Source organism: Haliotis asinina, chromosome 6 (genome assembly GCF_037392515.1).
Source record: "Haliotis asinina isolate JCU_RB_2024 chromosome 6, JCU_Hal_asi_v2, whole genome shotgun sequence".
NCBI classification, from domain to species: domain Eukaryota; kingdom Metazoa; phylum Mollusca; class Gastropoda; order Lepetellida; family Haliotidae; genus Haliotis; species Haliotis asinina.
The window spans coordinates 56,750,364-56,777,696 of NC_090285.1; the positions used below are offsets into that span (position 1 = coordinate 56,750,364).

A 27,333-nucleotide genomic window follows, 5' to 3' on the forward strand; every position below is an offset into this window, starting at 1 on the left:
AGATGTAAGATGGATAAGTTATTGCCCACATGGGAAAGAGGACACGGGTTAGTAATTTCCGGTGACAAGCCTATATTCAAATGCCAGTCCTGGGGCTCATAACTCGAAACAGTCGTTGAATCTGCTCCCAACGCATGGTAAACGAACGCTTTAGTAATGATGGTAAAATAATTAAGTAGCGTATCACAAAGCATTTGCTAAATAATCCTTATAAGCGTTCTTTAAAGAAAGCGTAACTTGAAATATAGACAGCTTAAGGCAATGTTACAAACAATGAAATTTTGAAAAGGTTTTTCGAAAGTTAAAACCATACATTCCCAAATGAAATATTTTGAAAGCAGGTAGTGTTTTTCGCAATATATACGGATTATACATGCTGAATTTTGTTTTAGTCGTTCCACTTTTTTCTGTTGAACTTTCATTTCCTTGAAATACAGTTTCAATTAAATTGCTTTTAACTCCCAAACCATTTCTTTATTGTTAATTTCCACGAATCAAAACGTAATCATCCTCATCTTCATTGTCCTCGACTTCCTTGTCATCAAAATCATCGTGGAGTGGTAGAAAATTTGCAGTTCAAATATTGTGCAGCCTTGCCGTTACAACTGTTGTTTTGCAACAGTTTGAAAGTTAAAAAAACACGCACCCTCCAGACTTGTAAAAACAATGAAATCTCATTTTCCAAACACCGATTTTCCTTTCACTTGTGTTTCGGTTTTACGCTGAGAGAAGTAAACCCGTTGTTCATACGGTTCGGTAAGGTTCAATACAGGGGTCACCATCCATGGAACACATGCACACCCACTGTCTCTTAGCAACCATCAATCTCCGACAATGCCTTGTTCAAATGCACTTATTCGATATATGAGAATCGCCAGTGCTGCCAAGGTATTGTACATCTATGTCTGGAATTTGCAGCTGAGCTCCATTGACAGTTTAAACATGCTTACCTACTAGACACAACAAATGTTCATCTTAAGTTGGCGCTTTGGTTGGGGTTATGGAGATGTCAATAGATCCATGCACATTCGGAAAGTTGGCTATTTGGTTGAAATCGGGTTTCAGTTTGTTTTATAACTTTTTTTTTTAGAAATACTCATTGACATGTTTGCACAATGATGTTATGATAACGTGGTCACATCATGAAACTGTCAGTTTTCATCTGCACATGCTGACAAGAAACTATACCACCCGTGACGGTCAGGTGTAGAATAGGTCTTCACCAACCCATGCATGCCAGAAAAGGTGACTGTGCATGTCGTGGGAGGCGACTAACGGGATCAGGTGGTCAGGCTCGCTGACTTGGTTGACAGATGTCATCGGTTTTCAATTCGATGCTCGAAGCTCATTCTGTTGATCACTGGATTGTCTGGTCCATACTCGATTATTTACAGACTTCCGCCATATAGCTGGAATATTGCTGAGTGCGGCATAACATTAAACTCATTCACTCACGAGAAACCCCCAGATGCCAAATTTCGAGAACCTGTCACCAGTTGTAGTGATACACCTAGAGCATGTGACCGACATGTAAGACGTGCAACATCATCTTACATTAAATCACTGAGTTACAAACTCTGTGATATGTTGTACGTCAAATCTGTTGTATCTCAATCTTGCTGTATTTCATCATCATTCAACGTGTCTAAAGGATTAATTCTGTCGTGGAATACACGGTTGGCATTCCTTTATTCCCATTTCTCACGTATAGATAAATTTCTATTTAAATACGTTGGTATGGATCACGACCACTTCAAAGACTGCTTAAAAGGTGATCAGGAGCACACCTTAAACACATTCGCTAATTTACCTTTTAAGGATTGACCCAACTTTATGGACTGTTTCGAGATATACAAAGTTAAAAAAAATGTATGCTTAACGATCATTCTTAAGTAAAGGAAATCAAGCGACTGCTTCGAGTTACGAGCCCCTAGTTCCAAATTGCGAGACCGCCAAATATGATTTTTCTAGACCGGACTAAGTGTACAACCATGTTTGGCTGTCACAGCTGTTGACAGCCGTAATATTAGGTTTGTTTGGGGATGGTAAGATGAAAATTAATTTGTCGTTCCTGCAAGGATAACACTACTACCTCAGTCTGTTTCATGTGTTAACGCATGGTACATTGTGCATCGATTACCTCATGATTATGACGAACATTACGTTGACGGAGACGAAGGCATAGTTTACACGATGCCATTTAGAAAGTGGTCAAATACAACATATGTCATAATTGGGATTTCACTTTTTCAGTAAAGTATGTGGATGTCGCGTGGCTGAGTGGGTTAGGCGGCTGACTTTGTGTGCTGGCGATTAGGTGCCAGACTCTGAGGGTGCGGGTTCGAATCCCGGATGGGACTCAACCAAAAAAAGTACTAAAAGATTAAAAAGATTAAGTATGCAGATTAAATAGCAACAAATAAGTCTCCCATGGCTTGATTACACAGTTTGGAGGTAGTAGAAATATTTGGACGATGGTTGTCCTGAATTAGTCACTACAACTAATGCCTTCAGCAGACATGATCACTCAGGAAGACGAGTCCAGATCATTGACACAAGCAGACAAATTGTGCAGTTAGTCGTGGCCACGGCAAAGGCAGTTGCCGCACCAGTGACTAGGCCTACGATGAAGAATCACCGTCCGATTCCTACATGTGTATGGAAGCGTCGGAGCGGGTCGTTCGATGACGATTAAAGATGGTTGAAAAATGTAGAAGAGGGTCTGTTAGTTTAAAATAAGACAGGTTATTTTAAATTGCTGGTTTTATTTGAAACTGTAGGCTAACCATAACCGTGCTCTAATATAATGAGGTCTCGTGTGCGCCTAAGGAAAGCATCTCTCCACAGCGAAAAGCAGCACCTTATTAGGGGGAGTGAGTGAGTAGTGTTTTACGCCGCCCTCAGCAATATTCCACCTATGACAACGGTATGTAAACAACGGACCAGTTCGATCGATCCACGCAATTGGGATACGATGACATGTGTGAACCAAGTCTGACCACCCGATCAAGTTGATACGCTTAAGAGAAGCATGGGCTTTTAAAAGACAATTCTACACCGGATCTTCACGGGTCCAGACACATAATCAGAGCAAAACCAGTTAAACCTGGGCTCAGTATTATTCGTTGCAAAACAAAACGAAACACCGTAACGAATAATACTAATTTTAAGCTTCTTTTAAGTTTCGAAGTCAAAATCATAGGTTTCTTTCGCTCATAGGAGCCGCATCCTGAAAAATCGAAATGAAGCACCATGTTTTCATGGGCAAACTGTTCCTCGTTGTACTGGGTAGCCTTGCAATGAGGAAATGACACAAGCACCGCCAGCATTAAATTCGCCACTGAACGTTGGTGAATGTTTACGAGATCACTTAAGCCTTGTCCTGCCCTTGTTGGTCAATCTGAAAGTGTTTGTCTGTAGCATGATGTGGACGAATTCGTCAACAGTGATCCTTCCGTCCCCGATGACGTCGGCCTCTTGCAGCATCTCCCGCAGTGCCTTGTTGGACAGGCGCACCTGGGCCTGGTCAGCCGCCTGCCGCAAGTCCGAGAACGTCAGGAAACCTTTCCCACCCACGTCCAGAAGACGGAAACACTGAAATCAGATATGCCTACATAACAATACAGTGGGACTTATCGTGCTATGAGTCGATACGCAAAGATGGTGAGACGACTGTGCATAGTAAATGTTATGTACCAAGGTGCCGTTGTCCGTAACAACTTCTGCGCCATCCGACGCCTTTACTACCGTTTTAAACTCGAAAATCACTGTTAAATGTGATTGTATCAAAGACTTTATAAAAAGCCATATAAAAATGTTTGAAATTAAATATATTGTTAGTGTCAGTGAAATTTGTCATTGTATTATTCAAATGTGGCGCATGCGCAGAAAAATGACTATTTCTAATGCCTCTCTATCTTAAATGATCACTGCATATCAGTGAAAATTTGTGCTTATTTGTGCTTTACACAATTATTTTGCTAAGCAGCCTCACTAAAACCGAAACAACGATTCCAAAAGCATACACCATTCTGTAATCTGTAATCACCATTTCTTCATTGCATATAAATTTATGTCATACGATTAACAAACAAAATCAAGGTTAAGGTTAGAGAATACCATTGACCTTTGGTGAAAATGCTTAAGAAAAATACTTCAGTGCTACGGTCAATTGTATATCTATGTTAAGGTATGGGAGTTACCATCACTCAAGCACCAAGATGCTTCAGGCTTTGTACAACAGTCCAATGGATGATCTTCTCAACGAGTGTACAAAATGAAAGCTGCGGACGTAAAAGATCTCAGGGCGCGAGTACAGACTAAATACACCAAACGCGTATAATGTCCTGGGCAAGTGTAAAGCCTGAAGGCAACGTATGTATGTGATCTTCTTTATTTACGTGCACGACAGTACGCTTCAACATGTGTGATCTCTTCGGCATGTATGTACAGCCTGAATGCCACAATGTGGTACGACCTCCTTGATAGATCAAAACGACTGAATGCTTAAACTTCGACATGTCACTATGATCTCCGGTATGGGTTTGCAGATGGGACGCTACAAACCCGTATGATCTGCGGTATGGGTTTGCAGATGGGACGCTACAAACCTGTATGATCTTCGGAATGGGTTTGCAGATGGGACGCTACAAACCCGTATGATCTCCGGTATGGGTTTGCAGATGGGACGCTACAAACCTGTATGATCTGCGGTATGGGTTTGCAGATGGGACGCTACAAACCTGTATGATCTTCGGTATGGGTATGCAGATGGGACGCTACAAACCCGTATGATCTCCGGTATGGGTATGCAGATGGGATGCTACAAACCCGTATGATCTGCGGTATGGGTTTGCAGATGGGACGCTACAAACCTGTATGATCTCCGGTATGGGTTTGCAGATGGGACGCTACAAACCCGTATGATCTTCGGAATGGGTTTGCAGATGGGACGCTACAAACCCGTATGATCTGCGGTATGGGTTTGCAGATGGGACGCTACAAACCTGTATGATCTTCGGTATGGGTTTGCAGATGGGACGCTACAAACCCGTATGATCTCCGGTATGGGTTTGCAGATGGGACGCTACAAACCTGTATGATCTGCGGTATGGGTTTGCAGATGGGACGCTACAAACCCGTATGATCTCCGGTATGGGTTTGCAGATGGGACGCTACAAACCCGTATGATCTCCGGTATGGGTTTCCAGATGGGACGCTACAAACCTGTATGATCTCCGGTATGGGTTTGCAGATGGGACGCTACGAACCCGTATGATCTGCGGTATGGGTTTGCAGATGGGACGCTACAAACCTGTATGATCTTCGGTATGGGTTTGCAGATGGGATGCTACAAACCTGTATGATCTTCGGAATGGGTTTGCAGATGGGACGCTACAAACCCGTATGATCTCCGGTATGGGTTTGCAGATGGGACGCTACAAACCTGTATGATCTGCGGTATGGGTTTGCAGATGGGACGCTACAAACCTGTATGATCTTCGGTATGGGTATGCAGATGGGACGCTACAAACCCGTATGATCTCCGGTATGGGTATGCAGATGGGACGCTACAAACCCGTATGATCTGCGGTATGGGTTTGCAGATGGGACGCTACAAACCTGTATGATCTCCGGTATGGGTTTGCAGATGGGACGCTACAAACCCGTATGATCTTCGGAATGGGTTTGCAGATGGGACGCTACAAACCCGTATGATCTGCGGTATGGGTTTGCAGATGGGACGCTACAAACCTGTATGATCTTCGGTATGGGTTTGCAGATGGGACGCTACAAACCCGTATGATCTCCGGTATGGGTTTGCAGATGGGACGCTACAAACCTGTATGATCTGCGGTATGGGTTTGCAGATGGGACGCTACAAACCCGTATGATCTCCGGTATGGGTTTGCAGATGGGACGCTACAAACCCGTATGATCTCCGGTATGGGTTTCCAGATGGGACGCTACAAACCTGTATGATCTCCGGTATGGGTTTGCAGATGGGACGCTACGAACCCGTATGATCTCCGGTATGGGTTTGCAGATGTCACACTACAAACCTGTATGATCTGCGGTATGGGTTTGCAGATGGGACGCTACAAACCCGTATGATCTCCGGTATGGGTATGCAGATGGGACGCTACAAACCCGTATGATCTGCGGTATGGGTTTGCAGATGGGACGCTACAAACCTGTATGATCTCCGGTATGGGTTTGCAGATGGGACGCTACAAACCCGTATGATCTGCGGTATGGGTTTGCAGATGGGACGCTACAAACCTGTATGATCTGCGGTATGGGTTTGCAGATGGGACGCTACAAACCCGTATGATCTCCGGTATGGGTTTGCAGATGGGACGCTACAAACCCGTATGATCTGCGGTATGAGTTTCCAGATGGGACGCTACAAACCTGTATGATCTCCGGTATGGGTTTGCAGATGGGACGCTACAAACCCGTATGATCTGCGGTATGGGTTTGCAGATGGGACGCTACAAACCTGTATGATCTTCGGAATGGGTTTGCAGATGGGACGCTACAAACCCGTATGATCTCCGGTATGGGTTTGCAGATGGGACGCTACAAACCCGTATGATCTGCGGTATGGGTTTGCAGATGGGACGCTACAAACCTGTATGATCTCCGGTATGGGTTTGCAGATGGGATGCTACAAACCTGTATGATCTCCGGTATGGGTATGCAGATGGGATGCTACAAACCTGTATGATCTCCGGTATGGGTATGCAGATGGGATGCTACAAACCTGTATGATCTCCGGTATGGGTATGCAGATGGGATGCTACAAACCTGTATGATCTCCGGTATGGGTTTGCAGATGGGATGCTACAAACCCGTATGATCTCCGGTATGGGTATGCAGATGGGATGCTACAAACCTGTATGATCTCCGATATGGGTATGCAGATGGGATGCTACAAACCTGTATGATCTCCGATATGGGTATGCAGATGGGATGCTACAAACCTGTATGATCTCCGGTATGGGTATGCAGATGGGACGCTACAAACCCGTATGATCTCCGGTATGGGTATGCAGATGGGATGCTACAAACCTGTATGATCTCCGATATGGGTATGCAGATGGGATGCTACAAACCTGTATGATCTCCGATATGGGTTTGCAGATGGGATGCTACAAACCTGTATGATCTCCGGTATGGGTATGCAGATGGGATGCTACAAACCTGTATGATCTCCGGTATGGGTATGCAGATGGGATGCTACAAACCCGTATGATCTCCGGTATGGGTTTGCAGATGGGATGCTACAAACCTGTATGATCTCCGGTATGGGTTTGCAGATGGGACGCTACAAACCTGTATGATCTCCGATATGGGTTTGCAGATGGGATGCTACAAACCTGTATGATCTCCGATATGGGTATGCAGATGGGATGCTACAAACCTGTATGATCTCCGGCATAGGTTTGCAGATGGGACGCTACAAACCTGTATGATCTCCTCGTATGGATCTGGTCCCTCGCCCTGCGACTTGATGATAAAATCCAGGAAGTTGATAAAGGTCACCTTCCCTTTTTGATCTGAGGAAAGCTCGTCTGAAGTAGGAATGAATAACGGTTGGTTTTATATTAAACTAAAGAGTGAATTAAGCAAATAGTTTATTACGGTTACTGAGTGAGTTCTGTTTTACGTCGCTTTTAGCACTATTCCAGCAATATCACAGCAAGGGACTCCAGAAATGGGCTTCACAAACCCACGTGGTTAATAGTGGGTCATGGTAATAGGTCCCAAATACATCAATGGAAGGCTTTTCCTGATTGGTTGATATCGAATGTCAATCAAAATGAGCGGATACATGAACAGCCAGGTTCCCTGGCTGATACATGAATAGAATTAAGATACTGTGGTTTGCGGTTATATTATGTACAACAAGTTTTGAGAAGCCATGAAAATCCAGATTAGTGTTGATCTTCAGCAATCCATACTTGTTAGAGGCCGACTAACGGGATTGGGTGGTATTTGGGGTAGATCGATGCTCATGCTGTTGACGACTGGACTGTCTGGGTCCAGACTATTTACCATAATTCATAGTGCGGTGCTTAACAACAAACAAAGTTTAGAGATGGTTACCTGTGTGGTGGGGCCCTTCGTAAAGTAATATACCGCAACATACGAGAAGCTATCAGGTCCACAAGCACAATCTTAGCTTAAACTTGTCTCCCTTGACCGTTATAGTTATTCTCATCAGTCAGTATCTTAACTCACGCCATGTACACCACACCAATAACCACCAGCTATACTGGCTCCACAGCTAACTGACTTACCTATCATCTCCTTAAAGACGTGTTTCTTAGCTGTGAAACCAAGCATCCCAGCTGCTTTCCTGAGGTCGTAGGAGATAATGTAGCTGCAACAACCACGTCAGAGACAACATCACATGCTTGTTGTCTGATTTGGCAAAGGCCTCCGTCGCATGCAGTACTACTTATGTTTAATGTTAGACAACAAACGGCATTTTGTTCATACTGATTATGTCAGTACCGGTTGTTGTCGGGCATTTTAACAATTTTCGCAAACACCCGATATCGTGAATTCAGTCATATCTTTTGATAAACTTGTCATTGGGATTTTGCCCGGCTGAGAATCGAGATTGGTTATTCTCCAGCGTTGACATGATAAAGGTAGCCATGCTTATGCAGTAGCTGTGATTTTACTGTGATTGACTTTGGGCAGATAGACAAGTGACTGCGAACATGTTCACCTTCTTAATAACATAAAAAGAACTTCTGAGAATATGTCTGGCCCTCAATAGTTACCATCGTCACAGCTACGTTTCTCCATGACACCAAGGGTGTGGGAATATCAATTAACGATCTGTCCAGTCATCGAAACTATTAACACTTAAGAAAAAACGTGTTCGAAAATATTCGTAACACGTTTCCTTTACAACTTGAACTCATTTGTTATGTTTTTACCCATGTCAAGGCGAGAATGTATGTATGTTAATTTCATATTTGTGGAACAGGACGTTTTGGAGTTTGCTATAATGTTATTCCATAAATTGTCGCCTTTGCGTGTATTACTTGTAAATGCCGTTCAAAGACTGTCCCCCTCCCATTCATTTTTCTGTCTGATTTAGGTACCAATACGTGATTTAGGATATCTTTCCTCACCCTCTTCCCTTGACGTCGAACATGTCAAACACCAGCTTCAGGTCTCTGATTTCCTCGGTGGTGAGATTCAGTCGAATGTGGTCAGGCAACAGCTCGTTGGGCAGCTCCTTGCTGTTGTAGAACTCACAGGCCATGTCAACCACTTTAGAAGACTTATCTTTGTCCTTTGGAATTCCATGTTTTGATTTTATTTTTGAAATCATTTCCTCTGACTCTCGAGCTAGATCTTTCTGTTGACTCTCCATCGCCATTTTCTCTTCCTCTGTCAAGAATGCTTGTATCACTCCGCGCCTTTCACGGGACCCTGGGACAAGCTCAAATCCCTTTCGCCTCCTTTCGTCTTCCATTTTCCGACGAAGAAGCGCCACCTCTTTATCTCTTTTTTTCTTCGCTGCCGTCTTTCTTTCCTCGTCGGCTCTCTGCATCCGGCCAATGTGAAGACGCAGCTCAGAGGAAGTGGACTGCCTGCTACTGTGCGAGTCGCGTTTTCCGGTTCGATTGTTAGCGTGTGAACCTGCAGGGTCATCAAGGGAAGACAACTGGAGAGCCCCTTGATGGTCACTACTGACATTCGACTCAGTCCTACTTCGTCCTTTCCGACTATCCACACTCACGTCGCTGTCTTCGCGGGAAGGGCTTGTGCAATCACTCTCTAGAAGCAACAGCTCGTCGGGACTTCCGGTTCCGCTTGCAAGTATTCCATCGCTCTTTGAGGCCTCCGACCCGATATCCTCTACTTCCACCGATTGGTAGTCAAACCCATCGTCATGATTGTTGTCAATATTCAGATTCTCCCCTGAAACTTCGGACCCCACAGTGTCACTTCTGGTCGCCATTTTGAAAACAGTTTGTAACGTACTCTCCGAATTCCGGTTTATCTTCAAACCTAGTCCATTCCTTGAACCAGTGTCGGCATAGGCATCACCGTGGCTGAAACTGATTACACTTTATGGTTAATTTCATTTATAGTAGCTAATTTCCGCCGCGTCCCAGAGATAACGAGGCGAGCGTACAGAGAATGGGCTGTGGACCAGGGGCTCCTTTCACGAAGCAACCTTTACTAAGGTTAACCTTAACTCCCATTCTTTACCATTGCACTAAGGTTACCTTAGTGACTTACGATCACCTTAGTGCTTTGTGAAAGGAGGTCCGGGGTATATTTGTACAATGCGATCATAGGGCTAAGGTGATCGTAACGCCCGTACCTTAACACAGATTGTACAACTGCGCCCGGGTACGAAATTACCTTAGCGCTTAGAGCACTTTGTACCACGGCAGCATGATCGAGTTGTACAAAGTCAGTGCGAACTATATGATCTCTGGAACCAGAGTGCTGACTCTGCAACATGGGTGGTATTTTCCTAGTATTACTGGATGTTTCGTCGATGCTTTGATACTGTAATTTGACCATTTGTATGAATATAAAACTATAGCCAATCCTGAATTGATTGGGATAAAAGAGAACCCCACGGCTTGAAGCCCATATCCAGAACGACTCCTCGCTTTGTATTATCTCCTTGATTAGCTCACATTAGATCATTGTCTCTATTTAATTAATCATCAAGAGCTAGATATATACAACTCAAAAGAAACTAATGAACGCCCGTGTCTTCTATATGGCTACAGTTACTGTGTAATAACACGGTAGATTAATCATAAGACATGATTCCACCCTCCATCACCCGATGTATTACACAGACCCATCAAGGACTGAGAACAGGACTAAGGGTGAAACGATTGTATCAACTCGTATGAAAATATTATTGAAAAATGAAGGCAAAATCACTCCAGTCAGTTCAGCAGTTTTAAAGCACAAAGGTAGGTAACTCCTATTTACAAGAGAATATGCTTTGAAGGCTTGAGGTTAATTGATAGCTAATCAGCACGCTACCGTAGTGTTTTCTCATTGCACGAGCTAATAAACAATGCTAAATAAGCAAATCCCTAAAACTATAGCTTTGCACAACACACGTATCCTACTGTGCCCAGTGTTCACCATGTGCACCACTGTTACATTAAATACATGTCGATATGGATTAACATTTCAGATGCTTGATTAATTCCCAGAAGTAAATTAATTGATCGATTTTCAGATCAATAAATAGTAAGATCGAAATTAAGCACAATATGTGTCAACCTTGGTACGGTTCAGAACTGGATGCCATGGAATTGGATGTGATACTGACGGTAGCAGCACCTGACGGGCAGAGACTGAATGCAGCATGGATGGTACTCTCTAGTATGACTACATCGTTTGTTGATACTTCGGGAAATATGTATAAAATAATATTATATAATATTATATTATATTATATTCATATAAATATGAGGCAGTGGCGAGTAGTGATTTGATTGGATTGAAAGAGAACCCCACGGCTTGGAGCCCATATCCATACTAGCTCCTGCCTTTCTGCTGATAATTAGTTCATGATTCGTTGTCTCTGTTTTATTAGTCGTTGAGAGTTAGATTGGTATGTACATCACAAAAGATATTAAAGTACGTCCGCGCCTTTTATATGGCTATAGTTACTGTGTAAACACGTGATAGATTAATCGCAATCATGAGAAACCGGGTGTTCTTTTGAATAATCAGTTTGTGTTAGTACCCGTTGTACCCATGTGGAAAATAGAACACGGGTCTTCGTCGTGACGTTTTAACCACTTGGCTACCTCACCGTCCCCGAAGAAGAGCAGTGGTCAGAGTAATGAAATGGTGTACAAGAAGGCAGTGCATGATCAGAATAATAATTTTTTCTATATCCAAGTCCTATTTGTTGTCACAAGCATGTGAGAAAATACGACTTACTAAATATTCTCAGTACAAATTTACCTTCAAGTCAGTTTGATGGACGTTTATAGTGGACCAAAATGATCGCTTCGGGTAAGAATGAAGCATTACTCACTGCGTTTCACAGATGCGATGAGTGTCTCCCTGCTTGCTCCACCTTCGTCCAGTGGCGTTACAGATAGACAACACAGCAGAAGGAATAGTTATACAACCATCAGTTAGATTCAGTACTGCCTTCTGGTATACGTGATCGGTGCCGTGATTTCTTCATGTCGTGTTCTTTCAGGTCCCACGTTCTTATCAACATGCCTCTGTCCAGCGAATCAATCAATCATCAATCAATCAATCAATATCTAATATTATCGATACAATAAGTTCGTATCACTCCACCACGGCTTATCGGAGTATCCCCAATGTCTAACATTCTACCGCTGCGTTGGGAGTCAGGACTAATGTATATACGGGTGGGGGAAAGGAAGTAATGGGAGGGGAGTAATAATAATGCTGCAGTCCACAAATACAAATACAGATTCTTTGTCCCTTTGGCCCCGACAACACCAAGGTTCTCAAAAGGACCAGGTCTTTGAAATGAGAGAGCCTCGAAATAGCAGTTTCACTTTTCGTTAATCCGAGTGATTGAAAGGTCGAGGCCCTCGTGGATTGTGCGTATTCAGTACGTATTGTACGTTGCGTCTATAACCCTATACGTTGACAAGTAGAGGTCGCTGACACAAGATAACCAGGCCCCGTTTCACAAAGCGTTCTTAGCGCTACGACAGCAAGCCTATTGTAATATCTGGGAGTTAAGATCAACATAACACAAAAGTAATTTCTTGGAACGTAGACTAATGGTTAGTCTCTTGATTGCCCCTTCTATTACCCGAAGAAGGGACAAGAAGTGGCCCAGAAACCTTGTGTTATACACTAATTAAAAAGTTGCCATCCATATATTTGCCCCACATTTTCACTAACTTCTAAATGCCTCTCAGGAATCTACTAAGATCGCATTGTGGAACGGGTTTCACGTTCATAAGTATTTGTTTTGAACGCCTCACTGTCTAACGGTGGCCTGTAAATTGTGTAATCTGGGGTCCATTCTATGACCTATCTATGTAGTGATGGTTTGATGGGCAATGAACCACACCTTCGGGAACGATGACACATGATCAACCCTTAAAGTCCCGTTCAAAAGGCTTTCAAAGCTCAATACAACGACAATAAATAAGAAGCGGCTTTGTAAGTACACTTTTTTCTTTCATTAATGTCGCTGTTGTTTGGAAGACAATTAGAGGGATCCACATTGTCCAGAACTATCACACAGATCTACTGTGCGAGTGTTTGGGCATCACAGCCTCTTATTGTAGGTATGTTGGACCATCGCAAGCTTCTGTAAGGGTGCTGGACCCACCTGCATGGTCTCATGGGTCTACTTTAGAAGTCTTTGACCACCACAAGCTTCTTCTGGGTGAGTGTTGGGGCATCACGTGTATGGAAGTTTCACAATCACAAGGATCTACTGTAGAGGTATTGGGACCCCAACGAATGTTGGGACATCACAGGGATCTACTGCATGAACGATTGACCATCACAAGGATCTACTTTAGAGGTATTGGGACCCCAACGACTGTTGGGACATCACAGGGATCTACTGCATGAACGATTGACCATCACAAGGATCTACTTTAGAGGTATTGGGACCCCAACGAATGTTGGGACATCACAGGGATCTACTGCATGAACGATTGACCATCACAAGGATCTACTTTTGAAGCATCAAGATCATCCCAAGCTTCTAGTATGTGAGACATTTTTATTCACAAGGGACTGCTGTGTGTACTGGGACATCATAAAGGTTTGCTGTGCGAGAGCTGTGCCATCACAAGGATCTACTGAATCAATATTGGGAATGTTACATGTTTCTTCTATGAAATGACTGAAAGACAACAAAGGTCCACTGAGTCTATTGACACATCTTATATGTGTCAAGGGCAGTTAAGACAAAAGCCTGGTATTTCTTGTATACCTTTATTTCATTCAAGAGAGCAGATAACAGAGTTGGTGGTACATATATACACTGTTATCAAAATAGAGAGAATGTCCGGTGATCACACGTGTGAATGAAAGAAAGCTACACCCAAAATACTTCTGGTAAAAGATAAAAATAAATAAAATGACAAAGGACGGTATTTGTTGAACCCGATTGGGAAAGTGACAAGAAACCAACTTGATTCTTGCCCATGTGTGACATGCATACACGTCTGTGCGAGTGTGTGTCTGTACCAGTGGGTCCAGATGTCAGTCTGTCTGTATGTAGTCAGACTCACCCAACACTACTCTAGTGGGTACATCTGGATGTGGGTTCAGCTCTCACACTGATGTCTACATTTTTTAACAACTATGTAGCTAACTTAATAGCTAACTCAAAAACAAATTCAACCATCTTATTGTCACCATATATTCCTACTCAACAAAGGACGTCATTTCAAGATTAGTGATTGTAAGTAAGGTCCAAATCCATATATTGATTTATCCTAAAATGCAACAACCAATATTTACGAACTTACTGTATAAAAGACTAATAAAGTAATGATTCCTGATACAAATCTTTCAGAATCTGAATCAACTGTTTTGCAATTAAAATTTCTGTTATCATATCCAGATAAAATATAATCCAAAAATTATGCTACATGTAATACCCAAGTCCCTAACATTGTTACAGTTGACATTCAAATTAGTGAAAGCTGGTAGAAGGAACCACATCACTTATTCTTAAACTTTTGTTTCTATCAAAATATGGTTTTACATCTATCATCACTGATGGAGATGGTTTATGTAATGCATTTTATGACAATTTACACGTTAACTCCTTAGACTTTGAGCAGATTACTAAATGTGTGATATGTACGAGGACCTTTGGATGATGAGAGCTATCAGCAACAGTGAATACTCACACAAAACTGATGATTCAGCACTTTTAACAGCTTTGTCATAAATATCTCATTCACTACACGATGCACAGCAATGTGTTTGACTCTTCAAGCTGGAAACTCACTCTGATATGTAGACAGTGGTACTCATGTACATACGGCTGGTTCAACCCTGTACATACAGATACCTGTACTGGTAAACTAACTTAAGAAAAAATGCACTATAGTACTTACCATCAATAAGTAGGTTCAAGATTGATTGATTCAAGAATGCAAGACACTTCAGTGTAGAGCATCATTACTTCATGCAAATTACTGGATAGTCAAAAAGTCGAAAGTTGAAAGTTTGACATATATGAATATTTGCATGTGAATTGTTCCATTCTCAGTGTTGACTGGATAACTGTCTCATCACTGCATTGTTGAGATCAGTAAGATAATAACTGTCTTAAATTGTAGAAGATACCACAAACTGACAACATAACAGAAAGTCAAAGAGTTCAAAGTTGAAAGGTCGAAACTTGAAAATATTTGCATGTGCATTTTCCAGCTGACCGGAAAACTGTCTCACTACAGTATTGTTGAGATCAGTAGAATGTGATGTCATAATTGTCTATGATGTCACAAACTGACAATGTTTTGTGAACAGGATTAGCCTTTTAGACAGGATACAATGTATAATTATTTCAGTTTTCTTTCTCTTTATATTCTTTCATAAATGGGAAATCTGCCAAACAGGGTAACCTACTTGATATTTTGAAACACACAGATTGTGTGCTTCAAATGAACAAAATGCAAGGGACACTGAGGACACATCTCACTGTAACTATCTCGCCAAATGTCCCGATACTGACGGTTTTGTCTGTTGTTAACACGATACCTGTCAATAATCCAGCAACTTGGACCAGACAATCCAGTGATAAGGTGAAAGCATCAAACGAGTCAATAATTCTGTGAATGGGCTCTGAAGACAAGCATGGTTTGCTGAAGAACATGTTTCTCTTGGACCTTTATGGGGAAATTCAGATGTATAGGACGCAGGTAAGCTGAGTACACGTTTTTCTTAAGTTGGGTTTACCAATAGGATGGAAACATGTCTGGTTCTCTGTCTTGATCAGTCATTGACACAAACAAACTTGTTGATCTCATACAGAAAGTCTGTATCAGGTCAAACTCATGCATTACCTACTTCATTTCATGGACAGAAAACATATATTTCATTATCAACAAATGCTATCATTTTACCGTTGATTCAAATCTGTAAAAATATACAACAGCATAAAATTACAGCAAAACACACAAACATGATGGACAAGAATTCTGCTTTGTTAAAGCTATATTACAACTGGATCAACAAATTAGAGAGGCTCATTATTTTGGCAGAAACATCAAAATATCTGTTGAGATACAAGATAGTGATCAGAGGAATCTGAAGATCTACTATCTGGTAACCAAGAAAATGAGAGATCAAGTACAGACAATAGGGTTGAAGGGTTGGTTCATGATGAGGAGGTGAAAATGGAGGATTGTAGAAAAAGGGCGGTGTATATAACCGGTTTCCAGTTCGGTTAAATTGGTTCAAAGTGTTAGATCATGTCTCAAATTTGTAAATTAGTAAAGTATCAACTGTTTGGGTATGTCAAAGGTAGCCAAGGTCAGGGAGTGTGCATTCGAATCCCAGATGTGACTCAACGTAACTTAATTTCTAGAAACTGTACTTTACTGAGAAAGTGTAATTCCAAATATAACATGTTACAGTAACCTTATTATGCTTAAACTACAACATCCATCCCCAGCATCTGTCTCAAACATCCCCTGGAGATCCCCATCTCAACTACCTCCTCATCCAGCCCAACAGTATCAACAGCAGGAGTTGTCAGTCTGCTGCCATTAAAAACATTCAAATGAAGATGCTTTCTGCATCCAGTTTACATCAATGAATTGCACCATGTAAGTCAGATCACTCCTGTCACTAAACTTCCATATTTCCACAGAAATATTATTGAGCCCTACCAGTCAGGTAAAAGCGACTTTCTCAACAGAATAATTGTAAAATTATAAAAATACAACATTGTAATATTGTTGATTCAAAATTCTCTCCTTTTTCAATCAGTAAAATTTGATTATGTTTTTAAGGATTTTCAAACTGAAATACATTTGCACTTTCCATCAACTATGGCTCCTAATCAGATCATATTGATAGGGTTAGGATGAATTTCTAGTGCCATGTATTTCAGGAACGGTGACGTCTGCCACAAACACTGCTGTGTGACACCAGGGTGACTAAGGTGACCAATAATTGAACAAGGGTCACTAGTATGCCATATTGGGGACATATACCCCGGGATATATGTACAAATATACTATGTGTGCAGTTATATACACCATGTGTACATACATACATGTGTTAAAATCTGTAAGTGTATAAATACACCAGATGTAAACCAGATATACACCTAGAATGTAAATACACAAGAGTTTTCACTATCCTGGTCTGTGTATCCACCAAACAATTCTAAATATACTGCTCAAAAGAAGTAAAGGAAACAATTTTTGCTTCACATTACAATTAATCTGCAGGGATGCAAATGGGTATGAGTGAAAGAAAAGGAAAATGAGCCTGGGGTCACTGGAGGTCCCCCATACCAGATCCGTTGACCAAAGTGTGATCGAACCTGCAGAATTCTGCTGAATATCCTCATCTCTGAATCTGTCAAGAACAAACTAAAGAATCTGGTGTCCTTCTACTTGTTTTCAGCAGTACAAATTCAAGCTGTTACTACATGGTGTAAATACAATGATAAACACTAACATTACGTCATGATTCACAAACACAGCTTATGCAAATATACACCAAGGGGTACAGTCACACTCCTGGTTACACACAAAACACACACTCTTTTGACAGATATGCACAGTAAAAGTTGTATCTATTGTGACTATTATGACCATCATAAAATATTATGTCTATACAGAATATGTCAGTATCGAGATGTAGTGTACACTCTGATAGTAAGGCAGCTGTCATATGCATATACAAGTTGATGACCACTACAATGCCATCTGTCTCATAACCATACACAGGGGAGACAACCGCTGTACAGTTAAACATGATTTAAAGGGGCATGGGCAACAGCCTGTAAATCAGAAACTGAAAAGCAACAAAAACTCTTTCTTTCCACATGAACACAATTCCTTAAGCAGTTGCTGCACGACCTACTTTGGCCGAGACTACATGTATAAACACAGGTCCAGCATAACAACATCTGAATTCAATATCTGAATTTAATGAATTAAGTAACCTGTAAATCATACTGAGACATATTCAGTAATCCAATGGCCACTATAAGGTAAGCATGTTAGTTCCAATCCAATCACATACATTTCTGTTCAGTAGTTTAGGAACTGATACTATAACAATCAATGTAGAGACATTGAAATTGGTCTAAAGACTCATATTTTGTTTGAACCCCCATTCGCAATAACCCCTAAACACATGTAAAAACATTTCCATGTATCACACACCCTAAAACATTGAATGGTCTCTACATAAAGTTCAACATAAATGTTTTTGCTTGAAAAATTTGAACAGAGTCATTTTTCACAATCCCAAATTGTAGTTGTGATAAATTTTGAAAATGTATCCTCTTTAGATATTATGCCATTTTTTTTATATAATCCCAACTGTTCTAAATGACCAGTCCCTTAGCTGAAGTGAACACTATCTCGTAGCATAGGAGGGTCACGCTCCTTCTTTGTTACTTGAACACAGTGCAAACACACTATATATGCAGCGACAACAAACGACATTACGAAAATCATGTCTTGTAAATATCAGCTAAAAAACATGACGTATAGTATACCAACATTTGATTTATTACTTGATAATGAACTTGCCTTTGATGACTGTGATATTCTTCATGAAAACAACGAGTCAATGTCTACTTCCAAATAACATTTGTATTTATTAAAAACATGTATATCAGTTAAAAATGGATGACAGATATGTAGCTGAAATCTGGTGTTAATTTAGATTTTACTTCCCAGACACGGTGGGTGTTTATGGATCACAGCAATGCTGGAATGTGGATATGATTAAAGGGGCAGTAGGACGATGGCTAGTGTGGGTATGCCATACCGCCATGAGAAATGGGCGGAGTCACTGAGTACGCTGACATCACAACAAAATATCAAATAAATAAAACATTGGACATGCGGAAAGAATCCACGAACAAAGCCATCGAAGAGGTGAAATTGTTGCCATTCACATATTAATTCATTTTCTCTAAGACATCACATAAGACAATCGCTTCACAAATATTAGCAACATTCACAACCTCTGGCTGGACTGATCTCCAACTTCTCACATCACACACAGCGCTAGCATCAGAGTATAGAAATTAACTAAACTAGAGTGATTTGCGAAACATGATGCACACATGAGTAGGTGCTGTTTCTACTGAGTACTTAGACGTAAGTTTATAAACTAAACTAAATGTTTGGCCAAGCACACATGAACAAACAAGGAGACGCCAGGTCGTGATGAAGACAATGCATGGAAAGGATGATGCAACACACGACGACGCATCCAGATTCCAAAGTAGCAAGGCCCAGTCTGTCAGAAAAACATATATGAGAAACATACCCAGGCATGCAGAGCAGTCCAACTTCCACCTCCTTGCTATGTTAAGTCAGTATTCCATCAAGGTTCCTGTTAGCACTTGAACTTATTTCTTGTGACCTAGATCTTGAAAGACAAAAAGCTAGATACTTTGTGAATATTCCTTCTTGTAGTGTATCTCTGCATGGCAAGTCAATCTCTCTTGGGGCCATGCCATGCTTTGGCTTCATACACATATATACATATATATTGATATTGATATTCCTACTGATTGCACCCCGTTGCCATGTAGTGTTGCCATGCAGCAGGCAGTACTACATCACTCGGATTCCCACTGTCCATCAGCCATCTATACTATATCCAAGGTCAAGGTCACTCGCAGGCCAACTTGCCATCGAAGCTACTGAGCGCTATGCCAAAGGCTTGTAGTGCACACATGGGATAGTTGAAGTCCATGGTAAACACGTCCTCTGCCACACGGCCGAACTGCATCACGATGTAGTCAACTGCAGCAAGAATAGACTTCAATCACAATCATCTACATAATGCAGTTAGATACTGATAACACTATGCTACTCACAGGTTTCATGAAACTTCACAAAATAAGAGTCAATGAACCTTTATGACTCCATGCATGTTATTTTGAAAAGTATTTTAACTTTTATTAATCTACAGGTTGTTCCAAATTAAGAAACACAACATCATGAACTGTTCCCAAGAAATGGTTTAACATTATTAATCACACTGATATTCAAGGCTAAACATTCATTTCACTGTAAAGCGGAGTGTTGGTGTGATAAAGATATGCTTGTCAAAAATGATACGATTACAAGTGTTTAGAACAGTCATGTCCAACATAAAAATGGTGGTCTGAATCCTGATATCTCCCTAAACACACCGACATTCTGAACAGTAGCTGAATCTGCTACTATTGTGACAAACATTGCAAAGAAATGGTAAGGTAATCATTCCATCAATCTCATTAGCATATCTTATTGTAATAAAATTTCTAGATAATCAAATCAGTGAGCCTAGTTTTATGCCGCTCTCAGCAATATCCCAACTATAAAGCAGGATAATCAAATGAAATTCTAAAGTCTGCTTTTGGGAAAAGAAGCTATTGTAGTGAGTATGTGCTCCACATATTATACTTATGTGGGGATCTGAAGCCAGATCTTTGGTGAGACAGGAAAAATTCTTTTTGACTACCCCTGTTTTAACGTACCATCATTGTCATGTACTATCTGGAAGTTCTTCACTGAAGCCTGGGTGACACGTCCATGGAAATTCAGCACATAGGACTGGGTCTCTGTAACAACACATGGAAACTCGTCAGACATAACAGACTTCTAAAAAATAGTAGGTAAACAGTAAAGGAAGGTTATATTAGCAAACTGTTCAGTGTCAGACATAATTATTTCAGTTTTATCACACCAGTAGATAAAGAACTGAATCCACCCCAGTATACTAATGGTTGATAGCAACAGGTGAAGTTGTACTGACCATCGTTCCAGACGGGTGTCTTGTTGTGAAGCTCCAGGAGGTTCTCCATGTGTTTCCTCTTGTATCGCTCCACCAGCCCATCATGGTCCTGCAACATGCCCGGAGATTTAGTTACAATACATACTGATTCACCCACAACACACTCTGATTCTGTAATAACACTCATTGTTTCAACAACAGTCCTACCATATAAACGGTGAACAAATCATTAAAACTTAACTCATATACGCCAAAACAGATAAAAATCACTGCATAGGAAAATAAACTTCCTAAAACTACAACATCCTCTAAAAACCGAAACAAACACTCTGTAATGGAAAAGTAACCATTTAAAACGGAAACAAAACTCATGTATCAGCTACAACAGCGCCTGAGAATGGTCGCTGAGAGTACAAAACATCAGTCATAGCATCCCAAAACAGCATGTATCTGTTCAAAGATGGTGGCGAGGGAGATGAACAGGCTTTGTTCAATAATGTTTTTCATCACTGCAAGTCTTATCTTGAAAATTTGATATCGGGATGTACATTAACCCCCTATTGCATTTAACTTCAAACCTTCTCAGTGTTGAACTTGAGATTCTGCACAAGTTGCCGTTTTTTGATGCTATGACTTCTGTTTTTTGATGCTATGACTGCTGTTTTTTGATGCTATGACTGCCATTTTGTACGCTCGGGTGATACATGAGTTTAGTTACCACTTCAAACAATTAGTTTTCCATTACAGAGTGTTTGTTTTCTTTTCAGAGGATACTGGGAATTTTAATTTCCTATTTTGGTGATTTTTGTTCTGTTTTGGTGTATGAGTTCAGTTTTGATGATTTGTTCACCCTTTGTATGGTAGGCCTGAACAACAGACACTAACTAAACAAAAAAACAAAAAAAACAACAAAACTAAGTACATACACTGTTTCAATAACTTCAAACTCATAGGAATGAGACTCCCACAACAGCCTGGAACAACTTTCATTCATAATATATACAACACTACAGTGGATCAAATTCCATTATCAGATATGAAGCATAGAACTGTGTGCCCCAGAGTTATGTCCCTTGACCTGCAGACACCCCAGTTTCACTGACATCACTGGGTTTCACTCACCCCTCTAGGTTTGATGTCCACTCTCTCGTGGTCTAGATTCATTCCAGGGATAATGACTGTCATCTTGCGAGGACCCTTGAAGCCCAACACATTTGTTTCCTGAAAGCAAGGACAATGTCACTGTAGATGCATGTATCAGACCTATTACATGCAGTGTGAAAAGGAATGACCCAGGTTTGATTCCCAACAATGTGTGAAACCTATTTCCCGTGTCCTCTGACATAATGATGGAACCAAGATTGGGAAAGACAGTGGCCATGGGCCATTTTGCACATTGAAGTGAAAAATGGCCCATTAAAATTTGGAAGTTTACTATTGATACAAGGGCAGTGGCCCATTTCTTAATTTAAGAAAATGGCTAATAATTCTGAAAATGGTCCATTGTCAAAGTTCTCTTTCCCAATCCCTGTGGAACACTGCTGAAACAGGGACAAAACCAAGAACAAGAAGAAAACTTATGTCTCTCTCCCCATGCATCGTCTGATGAATGACATCTGCTATGGAAAGCGACATGGTTTGCCTGCCTGCTTGTGGAAAAGGTTAAATAAAGGCATACTACCCATGGTTCTCACACAATTATCTCATTTGGTACATACAGCAAAATTCACATGTTGAACTGAGAATTAGAAACTACTCACATAAACAACAGCGACCATCTCACGTCTCGCTCCATCCCCAGCTTTCTTGGGGTTGTCACCATTATCGAACAACGTGAACTGTGTTCCCAGAAGGTTCGATCTGAAATGGAAATTTAGGAGTAGTGTTGATTGGGTTTGAACAAAGTGAGTGAGTGACTGAGTTTAGTTTTACGTCGCACTTAGCAATATTCCAGCTATATGGCGACGGTCTGTAAATAATCGAGTCTGGCCCAGACAATCCAGTGATCAACAACATGAGCATCGATCTGCGCAATGGGGAACCGATGACATGTGTCAACCAAGTCAGCTAGTCCGACCACCCGATCCCGTTAGTCGCCTCTTACGACAAGCATAGTCACCTTTTATGTTGAACAAAGTTAAAAAGTTTGGTATATATAGCTGATGTGAGCATTAACAAGGATTTTAGCCACAAGGATGTGAGTTGTAGATGTACAGCAAGACCAAACATATCCAGACCCAAGATATCCTGAAACTTCACCTTCCTGCCAGTTTTTGTTAAAAAAATTTCCTACATAAGATAAATGACTGTCTCATAAAAATAAATTTTACAAATCAACTGGCAAAATTAAAACAAATTGAACCACTTATCCACAAGAAGCTTTGACCTTCCACATGTCTCGACACAAGACAACGTCTGCTAATCTGGATCAATGACCAAATGGCTGGGTATCAGTGGTGACTAGTAGGCCTATCTGACATTGACTGAATTGAACCTGGCAAATCAAAACAGCAATGCTGTTTTGAAGTGATTTTAACCAAGAAATGTACGCTCACTAACGTTTTCACACCAAAGCCTGGATGACAGAAATCCAGATATACAGATGATTTATGAAAAAATGAATGTGTCCAGGTATCTGGGTCTCACTGAATACAAGTTCATGGAAGCTAAAGACACATGTGCGGACTATCACCTGTGATTAAATTACAGGATCGGGGTATCATATGTCCAACCATGTTGTATAATAATCATGACAACAAAAATCAGTGCCAAATAAAAGATGGTGACTCTGACAAGGTTGTACCTGAGTTTGCCAATGAAGGACTCTCCTGCACGTGACAGGTCGGTGGGGTCAGTTGAGATCAGATAGTTTGAGGTCGCGCTCTTCTTCCGTTTTCTTCCAGCTAACAGGAATGTCTGAAGACACACAATACAATGACTTTAATTATAAGAACACCATCAGTTTGAATACTGTGGACTAAAGCTTACAGTTTTGTAACTGACAAATACCTGTTCAAGACATCAAGATGATAATTTGACACTGTACATGCAAACTTTGCGACTGAAAGACCTGTCGAGGAACATGTGAAACATTTATGCCTGAAGAAAGCATTGTCTGGAAAAATACTATCATGAATAACATTTTCAGCCTCTTTTGACATTATCTAGACCTGGGCTCTTGCCACTTCTGGGCTCTTGCATTCTAAATAGCAGCAGACGTGGCAAGAGCAGATGTGTCATGATGCAGCTATTCTCACCTTTTTGCCATCATCCTTCTCCATGTGAAGGAAGTAGGTTGGGAAAATACCACGATCCACACCCTTCTTGTCTCTTGTGATACGACATTTGATGGTTACACCCTGTGGCGCAGGTCGCAGAACAAAGTCATCCAGATCCTCACCAGGGTCAGGTGTGTAAACACGAGGCCCAACAGCACCCATGGCAGGTCCATCAGCATTATTGCCTTCCTTCAAACAGACACACAGACTCTGGTTAAGACAGACACAATAGGCAAACAGCTATATAAACATGATACTGAGCGAGACCATTTCAATTCCATCCATGCATTGTGACTTTAGTCCTTTCCTTTCACTGTATGAAATCTGAGAGTATGTGTCCATGACATTGCTGTCATCAAGGATAAATGTGAAAGGTATACCATGGTATTAGTGTAACTGATACCATGGTATACCGTAATGAAACAAAAACATTCATTTTTTTTATTTTCATACCATTATTTTATTAACCTTTTTATACTTTTTCTAAAATGTCTACAAATTTTTCGAATAATATTGTCAAAATCTATGTATTTCTTTGCTAGACATTCCCTATTTCCCGGCTGTAAGTTACCACACAGAGAACCAAAATGGACTGAACCGAAGGTCTTGTACTACAACATGTGCTGGAACGTGGTAAGAATATACCATTTAACCTCTGAACATGGGTACTGTATTTTGGCTACCTCTACAATATTGACCCAAGTCCTTGCTTTGTATTTATTTGATGTTTACAGATCCTATACTTGAAATGCTTTCCTTTCATCCCAAAGAAAGCCTGATTAACCAGCATAAAGGTGAGTGTAGTGGAGAGCGTGATGATTAAGTCACTACCTGATTGAATTGTGATGAATTCTCTGTGGTGAATGAGGATGGTGCATCTTTCTGGTTCATTGTTCGAGGGTTGGGGGACCTTGGAGGTTGAGGCGCAATGGGCATACTCTCCGTGTCAACATCATCGTCCTCCTGGTCTGTAATGACGGTGGATAATGTCCCTGCCGATGAAGTCTTCTGAGCTCGCTGTGACCGGATGGGTGTGACAGCATCACTATCTGTACATAAAAATATTCCATTTAATTTCAGGTGGGACAAAGCGTTTCAGCATTACAATAAACTTGCAACAGATATGTTCTTACTCATAATTTAACATTATTATAAAAATAATGCTTTCATGACAATTTCTGAATTTCAAATAACTGATAAATTTGATACTTCTGATTAAGACATATCTAGTTTGAGCTAGGAGAGTAGTACACAGTTTCAGAATGGAAAGTCCAAAGCAACAAGCAAGCCACGCCCAACATTAGCAATACAAGACAAACAGACAAAATGGCTGAAAATCCTTCACACATTGCAACATCTCAGTCTCTTCCGAAGGGCAGTACATGGTCGTATAGTTCAAGGACCCTCCATACCATCTAATTAAAATTCATCTGTGCTTGGTGTACGATTCTTGTCACATCACTTTCATTGGAAATGGTGACTACAAGCATAGGCATGAATAACCACTGGGTAGAGATCTACAAGCAATGGCATAAATCACTTTTTAGTGTCGACACATTGTTATAGACTTACGGATACTAAGGCTTGCACAAATTGCAATGAATAAGGGACATTGTTAGACTTATTGGCGTTGGCATAAATCACCTAATGGTATGGTACATCATTACAGGCTTAATAACATTGGCATAAATTGCCACGGAATATGGAACATAATTACAGACTTTGAAACACCTATTCTTAAACAACTACCAGCACTGATTAAGACACTACTGTGCTCCACTATGTGGTAATAACCTCGGTTGATGGTAATACCCGACACTGTCTTCAGCACAGCATCTGACAGCTCGCTTTTACTCAATCCTGCAGTGTCGCTGTTTTCACCTGAACAGAAACGTCATGTGTCAGCAGATAAGTACTGGCAGGCTGATCCAGCTTAACCTTGGTGCAGTGTGAGTGAGCCATAATCTTAAGCTAATCAGAGTTAGACCAAGAAAAGAATTTGGATTCAAATGTATAGCTTATTTAATATGTCCAAATATAGTATGGGATGAAGGTTAAAAAACAGGAAAATGGTAATAAAAGCTCAAACAATGTTAGTGTAATAGTATACCAACATGAAACAAAAGGAAAGCCAGTGTGAGATACTGTAGCTCACTATCCCTGACTGAGTGAGTTTACTCATGCAATATCTCAACAGGGGACACCAGGAATGGATTTCACACATTGTACCCACGTCAAGAATCAAACCCGCATCTTCGGGATGATGAGCAAATGATTTAACCACCAGGCTACCCCACCGTCAATCACAATCTCTATGAGCTAAGTGAGTGAGAATGTGACTGTGACAGCCAAGGAAGGATAGATATATTTGGATGGCCAAAGTGTCACATTAACAAACAGCATCTATTTGGCATGAGTGGTTTTCATTGCTGCAGTCAGCAATATTACCACCTAGTCATTAAATTATCAAGTCTTGACCAGACAATCCAATGATTGACATAATGTGCATTACTTTGGAATCTCTAAACATCTTGAATTTCTTATCCTGAGCCGATGAAAAACCTTAGTTAGAATCTGAGCCGCTGATTTACCGAATTATCAAGTCTTGACCAGACAATCCAATGATTGACATAATGTGCATTACTTTGGAATCTCTAAACATCTTGAATTTCTTATCCTGAGCCGATGAAAAACCTTAGTTAGAATCTGAGCCGCTGATTTACCGATTTTTTTGTATCTGAAATGTTCTACAATAATATAAACTAGATCATTATTTTATATTTGTAACCTGTCTTTGCCTGTTATTTCTCTAAGGAGACCAACATCATGTATTGGTTGATATAGCCAGTCTTTCTTGGTACTAGCTTGATACAAAGACTGATCAGAAATTGGTTCAGATGAATGATGGATAGCAGAAAACACACACCCTGTGACATCATCTAGGCCACCCATACACTTGATATACACACACTGTTAATTGTTTTACAACAAAACAAGGTAACTAATTCATTCTCATACACATAAACAAAGCATTAAGTCTGTTAATATCATTTTGCCATCAACAAAGTCACTTTACTGAATA

General features: G+C 40.8%; 2 protein-coding genes across 4 annotated transcripts in view; both read right to left on the reverse strand.

The window, feature by feature from the left end:
• Positions 1–2,748: 2,748 nt before the first annotated feature.
• On the reverse strand, positions 2,749–12,250 carry LOC137288140 (uncharacterized). The gene is made up of 5 exons (XM_067820550.1): positions 12,059–12,250; positions 9,156–10,091; positions 8,307–8,389; positions 7,471–7,577; positions 2,749–3,594 (listed from the first exon to the last, which is right to left on the reverse strand). Exons 2-5 carry the CDS (start codon positions 9,989–9,991, stop codon positions 3,367–3,369), a joined length of 1,254 nt encoding a protein of 417 aa, XP_067676651.1. The 5' UTR covers positions 9,992–10,091; positions 12,059–12,250; the 3' UTR covers positions 2,749–3,366.
• A 1,704-nt stretch (positions 12,251–13,954) lies between these two features.
• The window catches only part of LOC137286435 (tubby-related protein 3-like), a 77,578-nt gene continuing 64,199 nt past the window's right edge, over positions 13,955–27,333 (reverse strand). For all 3 annotated transcript variants that reach the window (XM_067818296.1, XM_067818295.1, XM_067818294.1), the window contains 8 exons: positions 25,083–25,300; positions 24,231–24,440; positions 23,777–23,889; positions 22,734–22,833; positions 22,096–22,194; positions 20,995–21,082; positions 20,717–20,800; positions 13,955–19,997 (listed from right to left, as the gene is read on the reverse strand). In XM_067818296.1, the coding sequence (XP_067674397.1) occupies positions 19,864–19,997; positions 20,717–20,800; positions 20,995–21,082; positions 22,096–22,194; positions 22,734–22,833; positions 23,777–23,889; positions 24,231–24,440; positions 25,083–25,300 (1,046 nt within the window). In that variant the 3' untranslated portion in view covers positions 13,955–19,863. The remainder of the gene's footprint in view (positions 19,998–20,716; positions 20,801–20,994; positions 21,083–22,095; positions 22,195–22,733; positions 22,834–23,776; positions 23,890–24,230; positions 24,441–25,082; positions 25,301–27,333) is intronic.

Bases quoted from the DNA above. Each gene is read 5' to 3' on its own strand.
- LOC137288140 (XM_067820550.1), bottom strand. From the start codon at position 9,991: ATGGCGACCAGAAGTGACACTGTGGGGTCCGAAGTTTCAGGGGAGAAT. The intron at 8,390-9,155 runs GTGAGGAAAGAT...TGGTTGTTGCAG, and splicing joins TTCGACGTCAAGGGAAGAGG to CTACATTATCTCCTACGACC. The intron at 3,595-7,470 runs GTTTGTAGCGTC...ATCTGATTTCAG, and splicing joins CATACGAGGAGATCATACAG to TGTTTCCGTCTTCTGGACGT.